Source organism: Phoca vitulina, unplaced genomic scaffold (genome assembly GCF_004348235.1).
Source record: "Phoca vitulina isolate PV1807 unplaced genomic scaffold, GSC_HSeal_1.0 scaffold15, whole genome shotgun sequence".
Taxonomy (NCBI): Eukaryota; Metazoa; Chordata; class Mammalia; order Carnivora; family Phocidae; genus Phoca; species Phoca vitulina.
The window spans coordinates 40,098,999-40,123,074 of record NW_022589718.1 but is presented as its reverse complement, the minus strand read 5'-3'; the positions used below and the strand labels follow the sequence as shown (position 1 = coordinate 40,123,074).

At 53.7% G+C, this 24,076-nt stretch overlaps 1 protein-coding gene across 3 annotated transcripts in view; it reads left to right on the top strand.

The window, feature by feature from the left end:
• The window catches only part of DLGAP2 (DLG associated protein 2), an 862,351-nt gene that overhangs the window by 197,538 nt on the left and 640,737 nt on the right, over window positions 1–24,076 (top strand). For all 3 annotated transcript variants that reach the window (XM_032413746.1, XM_032413747.1, XM_032413748.1), the window contains one exon: window positions 453–507. In XM_032413746.1, the coding sequence (XP_032269637.1) occupies window positions 453–507 (55 nt within the window). The remainder of the gene's footprint in view (window positions 1–452; window positions 508–24,076) is intronic.

Sequence of the window (24,076 nt, the reverse complement as noted above, 5' to 3'; positions counted from 1 at the left end):
TGTGACTCATCCTGGATGAAAGCAACTCTGCTTAGATCCTACAAGGCAGGCTCAATACACCGCCCCAGTGGTCCTCCACTTTCAGGCTCTAATTGCATCTAATATTTTAAAAGCCATCACAAAAATTGGTGGGCCCATTTGCCTTATTGTAGGAGTCCCTTGAGTGCAGCTTTCAGGATACTCCCGGGACCCATTAGGGGCGTACATTAAATAGATCTGCATTACCATTCTGGAACAGCATTTACAATGAGCACACCTACCTGATTAACCTTTCTGATGAAAAATGTATGTCATCAAAAGTTTTCTGTATTGTTTAATTTGTGAGATCGTTGTGGGCGTGAGGACCCTGGGCAACACCAACGACCTTATCAGGACAACGCTTGCTGCGGTTGGTGAGAACCTTTCCTTACCCGATCAATAACCGAACGTGTTTTATTTATGTTTTCAAACAGGTTTTGCCCGGCATTTTGCAGAAGCACTGCTGTATCTTACCAGACAGGAATACAGGTAAATATACTTTGTTCTTCTGGTTTGAGAGGATAGGTTTTATGCCAGTGGAAAATTTGAAGAAATATTACTGCAGAATTTAGGTATCTTGTTTTCTTAGCTGCTGTTTTAGTGCAAGATTGTATATTGACCAAAACAAGCAAAAAACTGGATTGTTCAGGTTTGCGGTGAGATATAACCCGAGCTCAAAGATCTGTTTTTATTTGACAGAGTAAATAGATTTAGGTGATAGTTGTCTTAGACTTTTAAGGGAGACTGGTTGTCTTTTGAAGTTGAATATGTGAGTTTCAAAGTTGTTGGTGGTGTTGACTGCGCCTACTCACTGAGGAAGAACATCGTCGCCGACTAGCACGCAATGTGTCGGCCGTGTGTCTGCAGTCAAGGCTGCCTGCAGCCGGGGTGAAAACACAGAAGGATGGGCGTCTCGCGGTGGGAGATCGTGTGTCGTGTGACTTCTCACAGATGCAGGTGGCTGGGGGTTTGCATTACTTTGAAGGAAGCATGATGGGGGTGGGGGTGAATCCTGAAAAGAAAGCTTTGGAACTTTGTTGTGTTAAAGTTCAGAAACAAACAAGCATGAAGATCACATGGAGCTTGTTGTCCTATGGGTCTTCGTCTTAGTTACTCTCCGCTGTGGGGTTTCTGATTTAGGGCATTTTCATCAAAGAAATAGCAGGTCCTGGGGAAAAGATATGGAATGTTCTGTGTTTTCTGCCAAGGGCTAGTTCTGAGAATTACTCCTTCCCGGGATCAGCTGTGTCCTATCAGATACGTCTGTCTACATCCCAGGATACTTGTGTTGGGTATGAAGCAGAGCTGTGCTGACATTTCCTTAGGTTTTCCAACTTTAATAAAATGAACCATAATGGACTGTGAGAGTCAGAAGCGTTTAACGTGTTGGGATTTACTCTGCTTTTAATATAAACAGCATATTAACTAGCTAGTATGGTTACTGAAATCTCATTCTTAAGTGGTAAGTTATTGTTTTGTATTATGTATTCTAATGTAAAACACTGAGTATTTTGGGAAAATAGGATATTTATTTTTTTTTACTTATGATTGTGGACAGATTATATCACCAGCCCTATTGTTTCATCAAAAACAGTCCATAGAGTGGCCCCTGTTATCACCCGTTCAAATGTACATTGGCTTTGACTTTGAGCACACTTACTTACAGGGAAGTTTGTAGAGAACATGGCTGGGTATTTTTTGAGCCTCTTTCTATATTCTTCTGGAAGTCTTGCCTAGTAACAAAAATGTATGAACAGGTCACATACGAAGAAACAAAGATTTTTATGAACTGTGTCCATCAACAATAGTGATTACAACAGAAGGAATGATTAGTTTATGTCTTTCAGGCAAGTTTCTGATTCTGAGCAGCATCAAAATTAATGATAAAATTAAAAGTTAAATACCATTCTCTGGGAATCTAACTGGATTTTAAATGTTGAAATGAGCTTTCTGTATTTTTAGCCACTCTGTTATATAAGAAGTTTCAAGTTAATATGTGAAATCCTGCCAAATTGAGATGTTTTATTTGCTTTCTGTAGGAATCCCAAGTAATCAACCTTTAGAACCAAGAAAGCGTCCCCCTGAGTAAGACTTGAATATCGAGGACATTTGCTAGACAATTTTCTTTAGAGGATTTTTTTATTATGGAAGTAATTGTAGAAGACCCAAGGCTATGACATTAGGCATGGACTGGGGAAGGAATCATATCAAGTGAGAGGAAAGAAGAGTCGGCTGAAATGATAACTCTTTCAAAGTGTCAGTTCATTCAGAATTGAACAATGTGTGAATTCTGGTTTTTACCATGTAACGTGAGCCAGTATGTCTGAAGCTGCTTAATTATTTAGGAAATGTTTGGAAATTTCTTCAGACTCAGATGTAATGGTTATTGCTTTTGCATTTTAATGACATAAATGTTCCTTATGAACTTGAACTTTTTTTTTACTTTAGTGGTTATATAGAAGCATTTTCACATTTTTGATGATGGTCGATGTTGGAGTGGGTCAAGAGTTTCAGTTTGGGAAGATGAGAGGGGTTCTGGAGATGGACGGTGGAGATGGTTGTACGACCTGAGTGTGCTGTCACTGAACTGTACCCTGAAAAATGGTTAAGGTGGTAAGTTTTACATGATGTATGTTTTTCCACAGTTCACGAATACAACAGCTTTGGCATGAGCTGTGGCTATCATGTTGTTTGCTTTTTGATCTTTAGTTATTTTTGAAACACCATATATACTCCCTTAACTTATATTTGCCATGGTGGAGGACCTGGGAGAAGATACACGCGCTTTCAGGTGATTTTGCTGTTAGGGAGCCAACGTCCTCAGCAGAACTGGTGTTGAACTATGATGAGTGGCGTCAGACAGTGCGTGGAAGTGGTCCTTCTCTGGCTTAGACATGACAAACATCATTTTCTCTTGATATTTTGATTACTCATGATCGTTCTGGTTGATGATAAGCAGAGCTGGAGTGATTTCTCGTGACCAGCTCTGCAAACTGCCTAATTTTTCATGTTCTTCTCAGGGACAGAGAGAGTTGGGGAGGCAGCGCATGTTTATGTCGTGAAGGAGAAACACTTGCATGACCACAAATGCACATGGAGGATTTTCTGCACTTTAAAGTCATTTACGTCAGTCTCTGCTTCCAACCACTGTTCCCTTATCTTGTTCCGGGGACCGTTTGACCCTTCATCTGCCTTCAGTTTGCCCTCTCTCTGGAGAGCCCCGCTGTTGAGTGTGTGCACGGGACGAGCCCCTTCTGCGGGGATGCTCTCAGGGAAGGATGGCTGATGCGTGACGGGCCGCGCAGGTGGATGGTTGGCAAATCCCATACCAGCCTTTATCAGAATGGCTGCTGAGGGGTCTGTGGGCATTTTAGGGGAGCTGTCTCTGACTGGCATGTGGAGTGAGGGCTGGTTTTTCACATGGTCTGTGTCCCTTTGCGGAAACTGGCTCCCTGCGTCTGAACTCCAGCTGGCTGGTCTTTGGTGGGACCCCAGGACACCATGCAGTTACAGTAGTCCCAAATGGTGCTCATTCCTATGTGGTTTAGAACCTTTTTTGAGCAGTGACTTCTTCACAAACATCATTTTATTATGATCGGCTATTTTCCACACTCGAGTTAGCCCATCTGTGAGCTTTTATAGGCAGTTTGCACTGTGAGGGTGGTGGAAGTCCGAATGTTGGTTCCTTGCCGTCCGTGACTCACGGTGTAAGCGGCTGGCCCATGTCTCCTAACATTAGTGTACGGTTCATAACCAAGATTAGGTAACACATGGTGGCAGCCTTCCATGAAAGAGACGTAGACTATGGGTATGTTTCCCGAGCAGTGAGAATTTGAGCGGTGAGGGGGTTGGGAGGTACTTCGTTCTTGCCGGTCGGGCTCCCTTGTCTTGATCATCGCTGCAGTTGCTTTATCGCCATGCCGTTTGGGAAAGTCGTGAGCTTCGCAGATCCTCCTGTATTCAGGCTACCCGGCCGGTGGGGCTTCTGATCCGGAGCTCCACTGTCGCACGGCATTTATCCCTGTCCGTCGGGAGGCGGCCTATTCGACTGCGAAGAATAATGAGAAGTTTCAGGAATGAATTGATTTGCCATCAACCATGGTACTACTTGTGCAGTTTGACATTCGCCACTGAGCCAGGAAACCTCAAGCAGCTGAAGCAGGTGATTTTTGAGGGACACTGTACCCCTACTTGACAGAACAAAAAATGTGAAATAATTTGTATATAAAAATTGGGGTGGAAAGATGTGAAGTATTTTCCATACATTCTGTGGAGCTGACTTCCGTGTGTTCATGGTATTCATGGAGGGCATCAGTGTACTGACCGGTTATCGCCAGGTCCCTGCCCGTGAGAGGCTGGTTAGTGTTCAGCGGCCAGAGTGGGGGCAGGAAGCCCCAGTTTCTGTGCTGTGTGCTCCCACCACTCGTTGCTGAGCGTGGGTCCGGGAGGCGTTCTCGGCCCCCTGCCCCCAGCGTCTGGGAAGAACTGGCTCACCTTCACCCCCCCCGGCTCCTGCCTTTGTTTCCACGCGTCCAGCCCGGGGTGTTGGTCTGGGGGATACGGTCCGCGTGCGCTCTCCCCGTGGGGCCACACTCTTCAGTTGTGATCGGCTGAGTAAAATCTTGACTTGAAGTTGAAAAGATCTATAGAGGTTGAGCAAATATTTTTTATAATTTCTATTTGGATGTAGAGTCTAAATGCACTATTACATAAGGTTTTGGAAGCTTAATTACACATTACTGAACTCCTCCGTGAACATGGCTATTGAAATATGGACACCCACTGGGGCCATTTGCAGACAGAGTTCAAAATGGCAGAGAGAGCAGACTTGTTGAAATAGCAGGGGTGATGGGGTTTGGTCCCTCCAAATCTCTGTTTCTTCAGAGCTGAGGTTTTAAAAAGCTTTTAATTTCATGATGGGCACATCTGTGAAAGTCAGTGAATGACTTTGCGCTCTTTGCCTCAGCCCTGTCTCAAGAGGACCTGGTTCCCAATCCCTGGGGGCAGGGGAGGCTGGTGCGTGGGTGGGCGCAGTTTCACACCCAGCGGGCGTGTGATTCCCGAGCTCTGCACATGGCCATGTCACCCAGTGTTGAACTTGAGCTCTGCAGGGACAGTGGACGTCACACCTTGTATTTCTACTGTGTCTCTGGTTTAAAAGTCTCTTTCGTGTCAATTGTGGTGAGTCCTTCAACTTCCTTGTGTGGTAGGGAACGTCGCCCCATTTTGCAGATGAGCGAGGAGATCCGAAGGTACGTGTGACTTTTCCATGTTGTCGCACAGCTTCTCAGTACTTTGCTGGGACGCAAATATGTGTGTTCACTTCATGTCAGTACACCACAGTGACCCTTAATGAGTCCTTACCCAGGTGTGACTTCCCTACCAAATACGGTGCCAGACAGGCGGTTCGGGCCAGGGGTGCCGGTGAGGGGCCACCAGCTCGGCCTCTGGAGCCTCAGGACCAGATGGGCAAGCACTCCAGATGGCTTTGATGCCAAAAAGACATCCAGTTAAGTGGGACATTTACCCCCATGGTGTGCTGAATGGTTCTCAATATGTCAGGTGAATGACATTTGAGCAGACTTGGTTAAGGGTGAAATGTCACCTCAGTCAAAGACTAATACTTCAGGTGAGTTTCCTTTACCCAGATACTGAGAATATTTATAAAAGCTTCTGAGGTGTGCAGGTGGGATGCCTTGGGCTGTGGCTTGGAGTCGGATGGCAGGGGCGGCCGCGAGAAGGTGAGGGGGGCAGAGGAGAAGCCGGGAAGACACCTGCCGTGCTCAGCCCGTGTCTCCATGGCCCTGTGTCCACCAGCTGTGGACAGAAACAAATCCTCATCTGCTGGAAAGGACTTTATTTCATAAACTGACTTTATGACTTCAGTAGAAACCGAGTCCTGCTATTTAATCACTGCCAGAATGAAAGTTATGGATCAATAGTTTTAATGCCAAAATGGGTTTTTTTTCCCACGTGGCTTATTCCTAACCCTGAGGGCCTACTTCTCCCCTAACTGGCATCTCTGTGCCGAGTAGAAGAATGTCACCCCTTTGGGAAGGTGTGATGAAGCGGAGTTCTAGCCCCGCTCACCCCGGGAGCGGGCGCTTCTGTGCAGGCCAGTGGATATATTTACTGACTGAGGTTTGTGGTTTGGTGGCAGTTTCATGAGGAGACATACAGTTCTGTGGCTCGGGACCAGACCTGGTTTGGATGTGTCTCCATCGGCTGTTTCATGACCGAACCTGGTGTCTGAGCCCACCTGTTTTCATGATCCCTCTGAAAAATTCCTGGGGCTGCCCTGTGTGGGGCTGACCTGGGGGGTTGTGAGACCTTCACTCCCCGAGTGCCAGGGGGACTCGAATTGACTCCTCGCTTGGGAATGCTCAGCTTTGTGTGCAGGTTCTCGCTCTGGGGAGGTCGGAAGTGTGGATTCCTGTCCACCTCCTTGTCCTCGAGGTGCCGGGTGCGGCTGGGCGCTGATCCCAGGACTGCATTCCACGGGAGCAGAAGGGACGCCAGGTGCCGAGTGAGGCCACCACGTTCACGGCACTCGGCGTGTTTCAAGAGCCCCGTAGAGATACACGGGGTCTGTGGTGGAGCGTTGCCTGACGTTAGGGGAAGTCTGCCCCTACGTCTCCGAGCCGAGGCTCCAGGGTGTGTCCTTGCGTGCATCCCGGGCCCACGTCCCCTGTGGTCATGGATTAGGGCCCTGGCGGTGTCGTCCACCTCCGAGGAAGCTCATTCCTGGAGTGCGAATGTTGCCGGGATTCTGGGGTGATCTTGTGACTGAGGGTGAATTTCTGTATCCATCTACCATCTGTCTGTCATCTGTCTGCCGCCTGTCCACCTCTCTGTCTGCAGCTCTGTCCGTGTTTCCCCTGCCCTCTCCGTCCTCTGCCTCAGTGTCTCACTCATTAGTTTGTGTTGCTATCGTGCAACAACCAGTAACTGCAGGGCGTGTAATTTGTAAGCGACCTCAAATTCTTTCCAGTGTGAGACAAGGAACACCCGCATCCATACAGACATAAGATCGATGGGGGTTATCAACCTAGGGTTGATCATTAAATCCAACCCAAACCTCGTTAGCAGCCAGAACTGAAGAGGGAAAGGTCTTAGGTGAACCTCGTGTTACTGTTCCCGAGCCGAGTGCCGGTTGTTGGCAGTGATGGTGGTGACGGCGTGGGGATTTGGTTCCAGGAGCGGGGGACTGAGCTCCTGAAGAGCTGGACATGATCGGGGGTAACCTGGGTGATGCGAGGATCAGCACCCTCCTCCAGGCTCGCATCCCCTGGAGAACAGGGCGGTGCCCTCAGCTTCCACTGGCTGGGAAGGAGCCCGTCCCTCCAGGTCTGTCTCGTTGGGCACAGGAGGGTGTCAGATGCCCAAAGTTTGTGGGGCCGCCATTGTTTCCTTCTGAGTAAACCGTCCTGAGCCGCACGTGCACGAGGGAATGGCTGGAAGTCTTGTCGGTTTCGCCACGAGGAAGACTCAGGTTTGGACATGCGCGTTCTTTCCCGGACACGGCTGCAGACACGCAGCCCCGAGCAGGGAGCGGGAGACGGAGCGGGCCGGTGCAGACGCCCCCGAGGCCTGATGTGCTCATGGCGCTGCTTTTCCTCAGTAGCTTCAGCGGCCCTTGTCTTGGTTGTTTTCGGCTTCCCCGGGGGTTCTCACACTTCCAGAGGCTGGAAGTCCACAGTCAGGGCCCCGGAGGATTTGGGCCCTGGGGAGGCCTTGCAGGGGCCACCTTCCCGCCTGCAGAGAGCAGGGAGGTGATCGCTCTCATGCCTCTTTCCTGAGGGCCCCTCCCTCACGACCGAGTCACCTCCCAAAGGCCCCCGTCCTGAGACTGCTGCTTTGAGGGGTGGGCTTCAACATGGGAGCTTCTTGGAGGACACAGATGACGAGTGTGTAGCCGCCCTGCTCTGAGCTACGCGCACTTACCCAGGTATGCTCTTCTCCCTGGAAGATGTTAATTCTGATGTCCACAGCACTGGACGGTTGGGTGGGCCATTGGTTGCAGACGTCTTTCCAATGGGGAGAAACCCAGTTCCAGGTGAGAGAAGGTTTCTTGGGGGTGAGCGGGGCTGACCGTGTGCAGAATTCTCTGCCCATCCCCATGATGAGGAGGATCTGTTTCCCGACCCCTTGAATCTGGGCCAGCCATGGCTCTGGGACGTGCTTTAACCTGTAGAACAAGGTGGAAATGATGCTGTCCTAGTTCTTAGCAAGGCCTCCCGATGCCATTTACAGGAGCCTTGGGGAGAGGGGGCTCCTAGGGGATGAATGATTATGGGGAGAGAGGCCATCCCCACTGAGCGCGTGTGTGAAGGCACCTTGGATCTTCCAGTGGCTCTCACTGGCTGCTATGCGGGGCCCAGGCAGGACCAGCCAGACCGCTGCCCACAGAGGGACAAGCCGACGGGTGGCGGTGGTTCTGAGCCTCGTGTTTGGGCTGGTGTTTGGGGCATCGGTAGTGGCTGCTGCTGAGAAGGGAAGATCGCCATTTGCTGGGTTTCTCCTGTGTGCCAGACGGCATGCCAGCGGTTTTGGCAGGGAGAGAGAGAGAGGGAGCACAAGCAGGGGGAGCGGCAGAGGGAGGGGGAGAAGCAGGCTCCCCGCCGAGCAGGGAGCCCGATGCAGGGCTCGATCCCAGGACCCTTCACTGACGGAGCCACGCTGGTGCCCCAAGGACCTGAACTTCTGAGCCAGTTCCCATGTTAGGAAAATGTGTTTCCCCAGAAAACCTTATTCTTTACCCCAATTCTTTGTCTTTATCCCTGTCCTGGGCAACGTCTCCAAGGTCCATCTGTTCTCCTGTGAAGTAACATTGATCAGAAATGAGTAAATCCAGATTGAACGACCGTGTGACTGTCCCGACTCAGAGACCTCTCACCGTGGATCCGTCCTGTGCAGAGACCAGTCCTGGGGTCAGTTTCCTCTCTGAAGCTGTGAGTGACGAGTGGAGTTAACAGAGATATTTGATGCTCCATTTGGGAGTCGTGGACTTGAAATCCAAATGAATTTTCTCAAGTGTCCTGGTCTCCCCAGATTTTAAATCTCAGTCTCTGAATTGTGCAGCTATTGTGTGTGTATTGTACAAGTTCAGAAATTTTGATTTAAGGTTCCTCTTTTATTTTAAAGATTTTATTTATTTATTAGAGAAAGAGTGGGAGGGGGCAGAGGGAGAAGCAGACTCCAGGCCGAGCGCGGAGCCCGATGCGGGGCTTGATCTCACGACCCTGAGATCATGATCAGAGCCAAATATTTTAAAATATTGCTCTGCCATTTGGGTATAGTTAGTTCAGGTTTCTTAAAATTTAGAGGGCTGGTGCTTTTCTGTCAGGCTTTAGTGGAAAGCAGGGTTTACCAGTTGTCTGGTCGTCCCGTGCGGCTCGACAGCCCGAGTCAGCTTTTGCCCATCTCATTGGGCAGAGCGTGCGGATGTGGTTCCTTGGGAAGGCTGGTGCGTTAGGCTGCGTGGCGTGTCGTGTCCACTTCTGCCCGGCCGGGGTTCACAGCAGTCTGTTCTCTGAACAAAGAACGACACTAAAACCTTGCAGATAACCTGGCAGTTCCTATAGATTAGTTTTCAGGGAGATAATTATGTTGATCCACATGGTTGTTTGGTTTAAGTTCTCAACTAAAGATGTGTTACTCCATCCTCTTCGTTTATAGCTTTTTAGATATACAGGTATTTGGGTTATCACAAAGCAGTTTGAATTGAAGATAGGATGATACAATATATTTTATGAGCTAATGAAAATATCAAAGCATATTATTTTACAAAATATCCTCAAATCTATCTATAGACAGCACTTTAGAAGCCATATTTTGGGAGTAAAATATCTTCACATGTAAAAACACACTATTGATACAAAACTGATAACAATTTGGTACTGTAATAAAGTTGGCTTGCTGTTAGTGGGAAGCTGTCCAAGGATCCCGCCTAAGATTGCGGAATGCGGGGGGGTGTTGGATGCGGCCTGCGACATGTCCCAGGAGGAGGCCTGAATGTATTTCACAGTCTTCTGCCTTCTGTGAAGAATGGGGGGCCGGCCAGGGTGGGGCAGGGCAGAGAGGGGAGCCCATAGCCCACCCTGCCCACGAGCAGCCGGGGAAACGCACGTCACCTGCTCTGACGTGGCCCTGGGCTCCCAGAGGAGGGAGGCAGTGTGACCGTGGGGAATGTGAGGCCTGGACAGGGGGTGGTGTGGAGCAGGCGCATGCGGGGTGAGGGCACGTGGGCACTGCCCCTCCCAGCGTCTGTCCGTGGTCTCCTGCCCCGGCCTGGGGTTTATCTAGAACTCTTCCTTCCCTTTGCTAAGGAGTGTCTTACACTCAAAATGTCTTTGAGCTTGGGTAGCCATTTCAGTAACCTCCTCCATCCCGTGTCTGTAGCTGGCCTGGGGTGGGTGGCCCAAGCCCACCCCCAGCTCAGTGATTCTCGGTAAGACTCCCAGGACCCAGCGTGTAGTTGTGCTGATGGGAAAGCAGGCAAAGGGAGAGGGCAGAGGACGTGCACAGGGGGACCAGGCCAGCTTCCGGGCCCATCCCGCCCGGTCCTGCAGGACACGCTATGTTCCCCCACAAGCGATTATAGGACACCTGCGGAGCATCGTCCCCAGGAGGCTGTAGGGACCAGCGCCTGGGGTTTTGTGGGGAGCTGGCCACACACACACCCTCTGCCTGGCTCATCCAGACATGCAGACTCCCCAGAGGAGAGCAGGTGCTTGGCACGGATGGTATCGTTTGCACTAACCGTTTAGGCATAAGGAGCCCGCCCATCAGTCCGGGAATGGCCTCAGGCAGGTTTCCTCCGGCCTGGTCCAGTTAGATGACTCTGAGCCCATGCAGTTGCCACCAGGCCGCCCCCAGCCCGTCCAGAGGGAGCTGTGCTGTGGAGGCTGCGACCCCGAAGTGAGTGCCCCCTCGCCCTGCCATCAGCGCTCCTCCCCCGCATGGCTCTGCTGGCTCGAGTGGGTGGTGAGCTCTGAGGGGCAGGACTGGCCAGAGGGACGTGGGCCTTCCCTTGGTTCACGTCGGGCACACCTGGCTTGGGGCTGCCCTTTCGACCCCGGGTCTGCCGTGGGCCCCAGGGTTCGTGCACCTTGTGGCTGGATGCTTCAGGCAGGTGATCGCTGATTGTCGGCGTGGGTCCTGGTTTCGGTGTTACCGTATGCGTGTCGGCGGACGTGGGAGAGGCTGTATGCGAGCGGCTTGCCAGATGCCACTTTAACCCAGAAGCCGGCTCTGCCCTCTGACCTGCTTGCGGCACCTGCCCTGTCCTCAGAGAGGCTTCCAGTAAAGACAGGCAGCTCCTGAGCCCCTGGTGGGCGTGGATGCTGGAGGCTCCTTGAGTCCTGCTGGATTTCTGGTTCTGAGATTGAAGACACTTTTAATATTCGCCTCGAAAACATTAGATTTCATTTTATTAGTTTTTATTGAAGTATCGTTGACACACAGTATCATCAGTTTCGGGTATGTAACATGAGATTTGACAGTTCTGTGCATTACGACACACTCACAACAGTAAATATCGTCACCACCTGTCGCTTGCGATATGACCACATCATTACTGACTCGGTCCCTATGCTGCGCTTTTCAACCCCGTGACTTTTTTATTCTGTAACTGATGATTGCCAAAGGGGAGGGGGTTCAGAGGTACCAACTCCAGGCATTTTATTTTATTTTATTTTATTTTTTTAAAGATTTTATTTATTTATTCATGAGAGACAGAGAGAGAGAGAGAGGCAGAGAGAGAAGCAGACTCCCAAGGAGCAGGGAGCCTGATGCGGGACTTGATCCCAGGACCCTGGGATCATGACCTGAGCCGAAGGCAGACGCTTAACCATCCGAGCCACCCAGGCGCCCTCAATTCCAGGCATTTTATTGTAAAAGTACTCTGCAATAAAGGTAAAAGCTTTTTTTTATTTTTTTTAAAACGCTTTTTTTTAAACTATGAATTTATTCATCTTTGATGGAACTTATTATAGAGTTTTAAAAATAAAGTTTTAAGCACTGCCCAAATACGAGGTTCAGGGTGATATTTTGGTGTGCTTTTTGTCTGAGAACCTTTTATTATCTGCAACCACAAACCATATATATTAGGAGTAGTTTGAATATGTATTTTAATATCCTTGCTTTAAAGTTCAATGAAATCATCAGATAAAGACAGTGATTGATTTTTCCAACAAGGGCTTGCTTATTTAGCAGGTGCAATTTCGTTGCTGAACAGGTATTCAGATGGCACATAAATCATGCTGCACACACTTGATTTATAGCAGCCATTCTCTCAGCTGTGAGCTGGGGAATGTGCAGGAATATTAGGAACTGACACACAGATAATGAAAGAAAGAAAGAAAGAAAGAAAAGAAAGAAAGAAAGTGCTTCTTTGGGGAAGTGAAGCCAGGGTCTTGTGCTGCAGAAAAGCTGGGGACCACGTGTGGTGCCCGGGGCTGGCTCCTGGAGCCGGGGACCGAGTGGGGTGCCGTGCTCTGCACCGAGCCGAGATGTCCTTGACCTGTCAGAATGGCTTGGTCTGTAAGTGAGGCGTTGGACCCTCCATCAGAGTGGTGCACGGGTTTTATTCTTGCTGGAGTGACGTGCAGAGCCTCTGCTGGAGAAGGGCTGTGGTGGCTTTGTGAGGTCCAATGCGGGGGGCACTGATCTCCAGTAGGGTCCCTCTGGGTCAGGACGGCACCTGCCCGATTCTGGTGACCCCCTCATACAGGGTGCACAGTGCACAGTGTGTAAAAACATTTTTAAATTGAACTGAACTGAATATGGGCTTTTATCAGATGACTGGTGCCCTGTTAGGGGACGTAATGGAGGAGAAAGGCATAACTAATGAAGGGAAAATGTCTCAGAGAGTAGTGTTTAAAATAATTAAACAATCGAAGACTGCCAAAGGTCTCAAGTTTATTAGCTGCACGCCCGGGGAGCGTGGCAGCTCACAGCAGGAGAGCGTGGCCGGTAAGTGACTTCAGGGTCAGTTCGAGCAAACATCCTCTTCCAGAGGGACCGGCAGTTCCATGCCCCTCAAGTCAGGGAAGGACGCTGTTACCGCTGCTCTGGGTCGGTCCCCCCTGTGTGCGTGAGCATAAAGCCCAGGTTTTGGTGACCGCACACAGCGGCGTGTGAGCTCGGGGACGGGTGTGTGCGGAGAGGGGCTCACACGGTATTTCTGTACCTTGCAGTGAGTGGGGACGTGTCAGCATGTTCACGGGGCCAGCGTTAGCTGTCTGTCTGGCCGTCCGATGGTCATCTCTGTTCTGAGGCAGAAGGACACTGACTCATTCGTCCACGTGCAGCGCTTCACCAGCTGTGAGCATAGAAAGACGAGGTCTGCCGTCCTCAAGGGGTGCGTGTTTTCATCGGCACCACACCGTGCCCCAGACTTCTGGCTGCCGCAGACGGGCCGGGAGCCGCCGTGGAGCACGGGGGTGGAGGCCGTCCGGGGGTTTGCAGAGCAGCAGGCTTGCGGTCACCCCTGAAGGGGCACCGGCCTGGATGGGCGTGGGTGGGCGAGCCTGCGGGGGCTGGTCCCTGCCGGCTCCTTCCAGATTGTCCTTAGTGACTTGTGAATAAAGCCCTTGGTGGTGGATTTCCACTCGTGCGGATCAGGACAGCCACAGCGGAGTGTGAGGGCCACGTGCAGTGCTGTGGATTTTGTGTACGGAATGGGCTGCCTCCGGTCTCTGGGCGGAGGCGGGTGAGCCAGGCCCAGGGAAGGAAGCCGTGCTGTGTGTGGCGCTGGGAAGGGGTGGCCTTGCGGTGGGCCCAGGACTCTGGTTCGGGCAATCCTACGGACGCACATACAGAGAGCTCGGTTAGTGTTCCTAGGTTGTCCATGTGGGGCACAGAGCAATTCTGCGGCCTCTGTCTGAAGATAGAGGAGGGTTCTCTGCATGAACAGAATGAGTAGGATGCGGATGTGTACACATGAACATGCAAACACGTACGTGCACGCAGATGTGCTTGTATGTACGCGTACACGCATGTCCGTACATACCCCCCCACAGACGTACACACACTACGCACAAACATGCATGGCTAAAGACACACGTGTACACACGTGTATACACACAACACATGCATGTATAAATCCTACACGTGAATACACACATGCATGCATACAGTGCACACAAGCACGCACACATATGTTTAGACACATACATGTTACACACGTTCACACAAGAGCATGCTGGAGCCCAGGACAGCCGATGGTGTGGTCCGTCTGAGGGCAGGAGGAGAGTCAGTGTCCAGTGTGAAGCCCGTCAGGTGGAGGCCCTCTCAGTTTTCTTATTCGACCTTCAACTGATTGGACGCAGCCCACCCATGCTGGGGAGGGCCGGCCACTTTCTCAGTCACCAAGTCAGATGTTAATCTCATCTGTAAACACCCTCACAGACTCACCCAGAACAGTGTTGGACCAGATAGCGGGGGTCCAGCCACAGTGACACAGAAAATCCACCATCCCAGGTCACACCTGCGTGGGAGCCCGGGTAGGCTCACCTGGACCCGCCCGTGAGCCCTGGTATCCGGGCTGTGAGTGGGCCTGAGGCAGGAGCCATCGTGGGTGAGGTCCACAAAGTGTGGCCTGGTAGAGTCCGTGGTTGAGTGGGGAGCAGCTCACCGACCACGGACTCCTGCTTCTGCCAGCACGTTGTCAGGAGAGCCAAGGGCTCCGGGAGGGGCTGTCGGCCACCCCGGGAGGCCTGCTGCCAACACCCACCCCGTGGAGAGCCTGGAGGTCCGAGAAGCAGGATGCGCCCGAGGACGCGGTCTCCTTCCCCCGCGGGGTCAGGCTTCGCCGCGTGGAGCGCCCCAGGCTCGGCTCAGAGGGATGGTGTATTAGTAGGCACGTCTTCTGTTTTCTGTTTCTGTGGCTGTGACGTCCGGGAGCTTGTGTGCTCTGCAGGGGCCGCCCCTTCGGCGGGGGGAGGGGGGGCGGTTCCTGGGCCACGTCCACCTGCCACCCTCAGCCCAGGGCCACGTGCCGGGTGGCGAGGGGCCGGCCCTGACAGGATTCACACTGGCCAGTCCCCGGGCTGCCCCAGCCCCAGCCCCACCCGTGTCCCGGGGAAACCTCAGGGAAGGCTTTGCCCGTTCTTTCCTCTTGCCACACGCCTGGTGTTTCCCTGTGTGGCCCCTGGGCCATGCCTCCTGTGGCCGGGAATCTGTGAGGGGAAACTCCTTCCTCAGGTGGTCATTTCTGTGTCTGTGTGCCGGCCACCCCTGCTTAAAACAAATCCCCGGCCGATTTGAGACAAGACTCTTGCCTGAAACCTGGGGCCGGATGGCAGGGACCTCGGAACCCCCTGGTCAGCCGGTTGATGGTGACCGAGCGAAAGTCCGGACAGATGTGCCAGGTGCCATGTGCTCTGGGAATCCTGTCCGGGAGAGCCCGCGCTCTTTACAGACGGACGTCAGCCGCAGGAACGGGGACGACTGAGGCTTTGTGGGAGGCTCCGCAGTGAGCACTTTCTTCCGTGGACGCACCTGTCAGATGAGTCACAGATACCGGGGCCCTGGCGTCCGGTGGGGCATCAGATATGTGCTGGTTCCCAGGTTGTTAGTTCTCCTGGATACGTAGGGGACGCGCTTGACGGACTTTGTGAACAGCACGAAGCGGCTGCGTCAGGCACGTCCTTTAGTGGGTGGCCAGTTCTGAGGGACTTCATGAGCAGAGCCCTCCCGGGGGACCCGTAACTCGCCCCCGAGCCCTGACCTCCCCGTCATAGACTGAACGACATTGTCCATTCGTGTTCCTCTTGGAGGGACTGTGGGCACGGAAGCAAGGAGGAAGGGCGGTGTGTGGTGGTGAGCCCCTTGGGGAGGGCTCCATGGGGGGCACCGGGGCATGGGGTCAGGGGTCAGATTCTGTTCTCAGCAGTTCTTAGAGTTCCCCTAGAAAGAGAAGCAGAATCGAGGAAGGGCAGACAGCAGACTTACGCTTCAGGAGTGCACACGCCCCAAGTGGGGCATACGCGATGTGTGGGCCGGCAGATGTCTCTGTGATGCATTTGAATGCAGGGGGCCCGGGGACAGTGTGGGGGTCAGGGGCGCCCCCCACACCTGTGCAGTTGAAAATCCACGTACAGCGTCGGACTCCCCCAAATCTTAGCTACTCATAGCCTCTGCTGACCGGAAGCTTTACTGATCACATAAATCGTTGATCAACGCACATTTTGTATGTTACGTGCATCATAGCTGTGTTCTGGAGACAGAGTGAGCTCGAGAAAAGAGAATGTGATTAGAAGGTCATAGGGAACAGAAGATTCTGCTGTGTTTATGGAAAAGCAGCCCTGGCTAAGGGGACCGCGCAGGTCAAACCGCATTGTTCGAGCGTCCAGCGTTTGCAGCATCATTCAAGGTGGAGCGAGGCCGCGGGACCCTCTGTGTCGGAGCCCACTGGGTGGTGCACGTGTCCCATACGGCTCCCCGCATAGCCTCCTACGTGGGGTCTGCCTGGGGCACGTTGTGTGTGGGTCTGTTAGGGCAGCGAGCATTCTTCGTGGCCGAGGGAAGGACCTGGCGTTGGGATGTGTCGGAGAGTCCCGGGACGGCCCCACGTTCGCTGTCCAGCCCACGGCCCTTGAACCAGAGTTCGGGTCCACGTGGCCACGTTACGCCTCCAGGTGAATCTCTTGCTGTGCTCCAGTGAAGTCTGCTGGGGGTGATGCCCGGACCCGCTGTCCTCAGTGTGACAGCGTGTGGGCAGCTATCCTGGAGGAGCGGAGGACGGCCCTGAGTCGGGCGTGCGGACGCTCAGCAGATGCTCACGGGACCACCTTGGTGACGCTGGGGCGACTCAGGGCCACACCCAGGCCACAGCATGACGCTTGTCACTTGGAGCTGAAAGCAACAGGACGCACATGTGGGGGCTTGGTTGGTGATGGGGCCGGAGAGCACCCTCTGTCCCTTTCTCACCCAGCGTGAGGGTCTCTGTGTGTGTTCCTGGAATAAGAGGAGCCCCTCCCCTCGGTGCAGGTAAGGCCTGGAGCCACGGGGCGCCAGGGTGGACGGGCCTTAAAGAGGATGTGTCTCAATGCCTGGCCTCATGGACGGTTTCCTGTGTGCACGTGGGGGCAGCATTGGTCGGGGGCTGACACGGGAAGACCCCCGTGCGTGTCCTTCAGACGTTTGCAGCAACTGTGGGGCCTGAGGCTAAGGGTGCCTGTGGGGGATTGGTCTGGGCTGCCGCGGTTCATGCGGTGAGTTATATCCATCCTCAAGTGGGAAAGGACGCATCCATGTCCGACGTCATTGAAATGCATTGAACAAATTACTTTTGTCTATGTGGTTTTGTTTTCTCCTCTCAGAAATTAACTTGTCTTTCTGTTGCAATTGTGACTCTCCGTGCTGTGTTCCAAGGAGGAGTGGACTGGTGTGCGTCTGCATCCTGATTCTGCTGGGTATTTCAGCCTGAGACAGGCCCCCTGATGTAAGTGCGGGGGTCGAAGGCTACGGATCCTGAATCACGTGTGCACATCCTGGTGTCTTTCTACAGCGTTTCTAGAAGTAACTGCACAAACAGAAGCCACACAGCACCCCGTCTTCCTAAGGGAGGCAGACACAGCAGAATCCAACGCCTCCTGTCGGTCCTCACATGTTTACTGTGTTTGTGCGGTGCTGTGTGGCCTCTGCCGGTTGCCGTGTCTGTGAAGGCAGATGAGGTGTCTGCTTGGGGCTTATGGGGCTTTGGGGAGCTGGCTGGGGGCACACACTTACTGTGTAGTCGGGGTCCGCAGGGATAGCGTGCCGATGCATCAGGAGCCGGCAGGACAGGTTTGCAGAGCACGCTCAAGGCCGAGTCTTACGTGAGCAGGCGCCAGCCGGGCAGGCGTGGAGAGCGTAGGTCGTGGAGGAACGGGGCTCGGAGACTCAGAACAGTAGGACACTCGGGGCTTGGCTGTGGTGTAGGACTTGGCGAGGAACCAGAGGACGCGGAGCGGGGGAGGGTGTCACTGTTCGCGTGGACAGATGCCCCAGGGGGTCCAGAGCTGTAGAGACGTGCACACTTGGGGCGGTCGCCAGGAGCCATTGATGGGGGCATGCGAGTGACGGTCCCATCCTCATGAACACGAGGCTCAGACGGACGTCGGTTCGTGTGATGATGGAAGGGAGAGGTCTTAGTCCGAAAATTCCCATGGGGATTGCACTGGGGGAGGATTCTGTGGGCTCTGGAGAGGGAGGTGTGGAACAGTGTGCGCCGTCCTTCAAGGCCCGGGAAGGCTGCGGGATCACAGGGAAGGACTCTCACGCGCGGCAGGGGTCGGGGACTGGCTGCAGCACCACAAACCCGTGCGCGTGTGGAGGAGCCTCGTGAACCAGCGCACACGGGAGCTGGGGTGAGGGCCTTGCACTCCTGCCCAGCTGACCCCCATCTCTGGGGGCTGTGTGAGCCGCGGACACCAGGCGGGTATGTGCCCGTGGTGGCCACACCAGCCACACCAGCCTGAGGAGGGGTCCCCCGTCCCTCTCCGGCCTCCCGGCTCCGGGAAGCAGCCGGATCACGGGCAGTAAGGTGCCACCTCGGGCTGCGTTTTACATTCCCCGGCTCCACGGAGATGCTGGAGCTTCTGACGCCGCCGCTACAGATCCTGCGAACTGCGGCCCCTGGAACGCAGCCCACCGCCCAGGTTCCCCGCGTCCACGCGGCCTCCCTCATCCTCTGGCATCGAACGTTCCCCTGCCGCTCATCGAGCGGACGGGACGCAGTGCCCGCCCTCCCCTGCGTGCTGTGGCCCCACCAGCCAGCACACCCTGGTGTCCACACAGGAAAGGGCCCCACGTGGCATTTTTCTCTCTTTAAAACCTTTAGAATCCTGTTATACCTTTGATCTCCATTCTTTGCGGATCTCGATGAGGTGGGATGTATCCAGAAGCCTAGAATGTTCTCTCCTCCAGCTGCCGGCAGTCTTTAAGACCCTGGTTCCATCCGCTGGAGTCCTTTTGGGCTGTCTTGTCAGAGAGAGACTTGGAGCAGTACCGCTTGGTCCCTGTGGGTGGAAAGAAATTACAGGATTATCTGCCTTGTGCGTATTTTACAATTTTTATTTGAGGAACATTCTCTTACCAGAAATGCCTTCTAGGCAACACTCAAGTGAAAACAGAGGTCCAGAGACCTCCACGTGGGGCGGGTGGGTTTTCCTGATTGTTCTCTGTCAGCAGCCCCCCCTCCCCGTGGTATCCGCACGCGCTGTTGGTCCAGACACTGCACGCCGCTGGCCGGGGCCTCACACGGCTGGGGCCCCGCGGGTGGATGGGGCCCCCTGAGTGCATGAGCTCGGGATCTCACACGCTCAGTAATTCACTGGAGGGCTGGCAGATTTGATGTCCCTCTTCTTTGGGTTTTTAAGGAGGAAATTTCTCAGAATATAGAGAGAAAACCCGAGAAATGGTTCCAGGTTAGAGAAAACCAGAGGCGTGAGGAGGGAGTGCAGTGTGCAGTCTCGGCCGACATGCAGGAGCGGGAGGACTGGCAGGTCCGTGTCCTGCGCTGACCACGGAGATGTCCCCACTTTCAGGAGACACGTCGAGTCACCATGAGCTGTTCTGTCCGCAGTATCGTCTCAAGTGGTTCAGAAAACAACAAGGCATGGAAGACCGAGAAGGAACCGTGCACGTGAGAAAGCGTCATGTGGGGAAATCTGGAGATAAGTCCTCTTTCTGCAGCTTCTCTGTACGTTGGAAATCTTTGCAAAATTAAACGTTGAGAAATATGAGGATGAAGAAAATGAAGGTAACCAACAGGTCAAAAGAAATTCAGTGTTTTGAGTTCTTTCAAAACCAGCCTTTTTATCCTGATTCTTCTGCCTGATCTTCGACTCTCTCAGGGGAAAGGTAGAGGATATTGGGAATGACATGGCTAGGATGTTTCGCTCCCCTGTGAGGAGATGGGGAAGGACTGATGTTTTCACTGAGTTCTTATATGTTGGCCCATGAGGGCCTCTACAAGACTGTCCACTTCAGTTCTGCCGAAGCCCTGTCCGGTGGGGTTGGTGTGGAGAACAAGGCAGGAGGAAACGCGGATAAAATCACATTTCCTTACAGCCTGCAGCCCACTGAGCAGCCCTTCAGGCAGGCAGCGCAGAACCTTCCTCGAGGAAGCTCCCCACTGTCTTAACGTTACTGCCTCATTGGGGGAGAAACATCCTTAGCGTGACGATAGCCAGGCCGCCAGGATCCTGCCAGTGCTCTCTCGCAGATCAAAGGCCTTGTGGAAGCCTCCCTGGTCTTTACCTCCCCCAGCTCCATAACCAGTCGCTCCTCGCAAGGCCTGGGGGGGCAGCAGCTCCTCCTGCCCACGGGTCCTGCCCTGTGCTTCCATGAAACCACCTTTTTGCACCAAAGATGTCTCAAGCATTCTTTCTTGGCCGTTGTGGGCTTGGGACCCCAACACTCTAGAACCGTGTCAAGCGTGCCTCTCCTCTGAGGGAGGGGCTGGGGCTCCCGGGGGCTTTGCACACCCTTGTACGCAAGGGTGGTTGGGTTGGGACCCAGCGTCAGGTCTGTCCGCTGCTGGACTCCTCCCCGTGCCCTGCTGCAGCCCCAGCCTCTGACTTACACCCACATAGTCCCCAGGGGCCAACGAGTCCGCGGTGGTGTGGGCGTGGCATGGGGACAGGGAAGCCATGCTCGGCATGTGGCCCACTTCCTCCTCCTCCTCCTGCCGCCCAGACCCGTGGCCTCTGCACATGTGCCTGTGTTCCTGCCGGAAAGGCTGAAGGGGCCAGTGGGCAAACCTGGAAGGACGCCTGCTCTGTCCCCGGAGGACGTCCCCTGCTTGGTGGACATGCGCTTATTTCCCCAGGACCACCGCTGAGCTGGATGGCATGCCCACCCGCCTGTCTGCTCGTAGAGTGAGCCTGGCCAGAGGCGAAGTACCAGGTCATTAAAGAACACTTGGGGAAATCACGTGGGCCACCCCGGGAGCCACGCAGGCCACCCCCCGGAGCCACACGAGCCACCCCCTGGGAGCCATGTGCCCCCCCGAGCCACGTGGGCCACCCCCTCAGAGCCACGTGGGCCACCTGGGGAGCCACACGAGCCACCCCCGGGAGCCACGTGGGCCACCCTGGGAGCTGTGTGGTAGCAGGAGAGCTGGTGCTTCACGAAGAGTTTGCAGATGCCTGGGGATAGGGCGGGAGAGGACAGTCAGTCACTGTTTCCACAGATTTCCCCACAAAATAAAGCCCCCGCCAGGAGGAGGCCCCCAGCGGTGCCTGGGAGGATTCTCATCAGTCGTTCCACCAGCTCAGGCCATTTAACATTTCTCATGGCGCCAGTGCATGATCAATACCGCCCTTTCTAAATGCCTGCCCTTATTTTGAAGTTTCCTGCAGGCCCCAGAGCTGGTGGTCAGGTGTCCGTGCCCACAGGGACGTCCTGGCGTGCTGACATTCTCCATGAATATATCCTGAAATACCAGTCGCTCACAGTCAGGGCCCCTTCACCAGGGTGTTCTTTCCAGACCTCTCAGGAATGTTCTTCAAGCCTCTAATAGCTAGCCTGAGGGTGATGCTACTGTTCGGTTTTGCAAAGCGTGTTATTACTTACAAAGGTTCTCTGGTTTATTGGGGCAGCTCTTCACATGTGGGCAAGGAGGGGCTTAAGCTGCTTTTCCTGCCACTGCTTTGAGGCCTCATGCTGCGTGTGTGCTGAATGCATCGCACGCGCGTCACCGGCCCGCGGACTCTGGGGAAGATAGCAGGCGTGTGCTGGGTCTTCACCGCTGATCCAAAAACACGACGCCTCTGCACCCAAAACCATGTTGGGATCAAAACAGAAGTGACGTTTTCAGTCTTCCGTTATTTAAAAATCTTGTCTAGTTGTTAACTCGTTTGTCCCCAAATAACTGTGTTCTCCATGAGTACATAAGGGAAGCTGCTCTGAAGGGATGCTCGCTAGTACAGGTTTTCTTGAATGTCACAAGGGTCACAGGTGGGACCCTCAGCTGCCCCCCCCCCCCCACCGAGCTGCAGGATGTGTGTATCTCCCGCATTTCCATGGCCTTCCTGGGATGGGAGCCTGGGATGCAGGAGCCCCGTGGTAGCTTCTCTGCATCTCTTCTTAGAGAATATTGTGACACCGAGTAATTAGACTTGGTTTATTCTATTCTGTAAGAAAGTGCAAAGAATATCGTGGTGGGGACCACCTTGTGATGCCGACCAACCAGGTAAGACTTGTATGTTTGCTTGGGGAGCTCAGTTTGTGTTCAGATAGTTACACGGAGTTTTAATGACGAGTCTTGTACTGTCCCAGGTTCTGGGGAGCAGAGGTAGGGCAGCATCTGTTCTCCGAGTCAGCAGCTCACACGGGGGATGGGGGATGTGGCCGTGCAGAGGGCCCCGCTCTAACCTCTGTCTGCTATAGCCACAGGCACTTTTCCCAGAGCAGTCGAGCAGGTTTTGAGGATGGGCAGACATTCTCCGGAGGACAGGGTGGGAAGCGAGATCCATGTGGGCAGAAGAAGGTGGTCCAAGGCCTGGAGTGTGACGCGAGGTGTAGTGGGATGGGAGGCGGTTAGCTGGGTTGTGGTCAGGCAGGGTCTGTGGGCTGGAGCAGGACCCAGGAGGGCCGTCGAGGCTGCATGCAGAAGCCCCCACTTCTCAGCACGCTGCTGGAAAGGAGTTGTGTGGCTGGTGCGCAGTCTGGTCAGAAGCTGTAAGCGGCTTTGAGGCCACCCCAGGGCCCTGACCGGGGGTCTGTCTCACCTTTACGCCATTCAGCCTCAGGCCCGTGGGTTCTTGGAAGAGCACAAGGTGCAGCAGAGACCAGAGGAATCTCCTGTCCAGGGAGGCCACAGAGAGGACTTAGAAGATGTGTTAGAAAACGTGGTAGAAACATACTAAGTATCGAGGTTCAGAGGCAGATGACGCTTGTCCCGCAAAAATAAGATATTTATGCTCAGAAACCTCCGAAGTGTGTCTCTGAAGAAGTGACGGGGCCGCAGAGGCCAGTCCCAGACCCTGCTGGTGAGCGGGGTGGGTGACAGACGTGGGGGACGTGGGCTGCGGTCCCAGGGTGGTGGCCATGTGGGGACCATGCCAGGCTGCTGACACGGACACTGATGTAGGGACTGCACACGCTGGTCAGACCCTACAGCTGCCAATAACGGAAACCCAGGGGTAGAGGGGTCACAGTTCATCTTGAAAATTAGAAGCACCTTTTGGCTGGTATTAAAGCAACAAGAATGCTTGGAATTTAAATGAAGGCCACAAGAGCCCTGGAAAGACCATGGGGCTTGGAGCCTGAAGACCTGGCTTTAATGTTTGAGTTTCGCTACTTACTTTATGACTCTTTTGACATTTACTTAAATTCTCTGATTTTCCATTTCACCTTTAAAATTGGTATAATAGTAACGGCAGCTTTGAAGGTGCTTGAGTGACGTACACGGGGAATGCAGATAAAACGCGTTGAGCTGTCAGGCATTCCTCACGCTGGCTGGGTGAGCGTGGGGAGCGGGGAACGGGACGGAACGGATGGAGCTCAGTGCTTCAGACTCAGGACCCAGGCAGGTTTTCTGTGTGTGTGAGGCTCCCTCATTGAACCTGAGGTGTGACCCACGGGTCTGAGGTGCCCCGTGAGCTCCGCTGTACCGTCTGGGTCGTATCTGGTGTATGTGGCACATCTGTGAACCCTGCACATGCACACCGTGCAGGACACACACATGTATGCACTGTGCACATATGTGTCCCGTGTGGTACAGACACATGTATACACTATGCACATGTGTGCAAGAGAAGTGCAAGCACACGCATGCACTGTGCACACACGTACATCATGTGGTACCAGCACATGTATGCACTGTGCATGCATGTACACTGCAGCACCACACGCACGCACTGCGCATGTATGTACACTGCAGCACCAGCACACGCACGCACTGCGCATGTATGTACACTGCAGCACCAGCACACGCACGCGCCACACATGTATGTACACTGCAGCGCCAGCACACGCACGCGCCACACATGTATGTACACTGCAGCACCAGCACACGCACGGGCCGCACATGTATGTACACTGCAGCACCAGCACACGCACG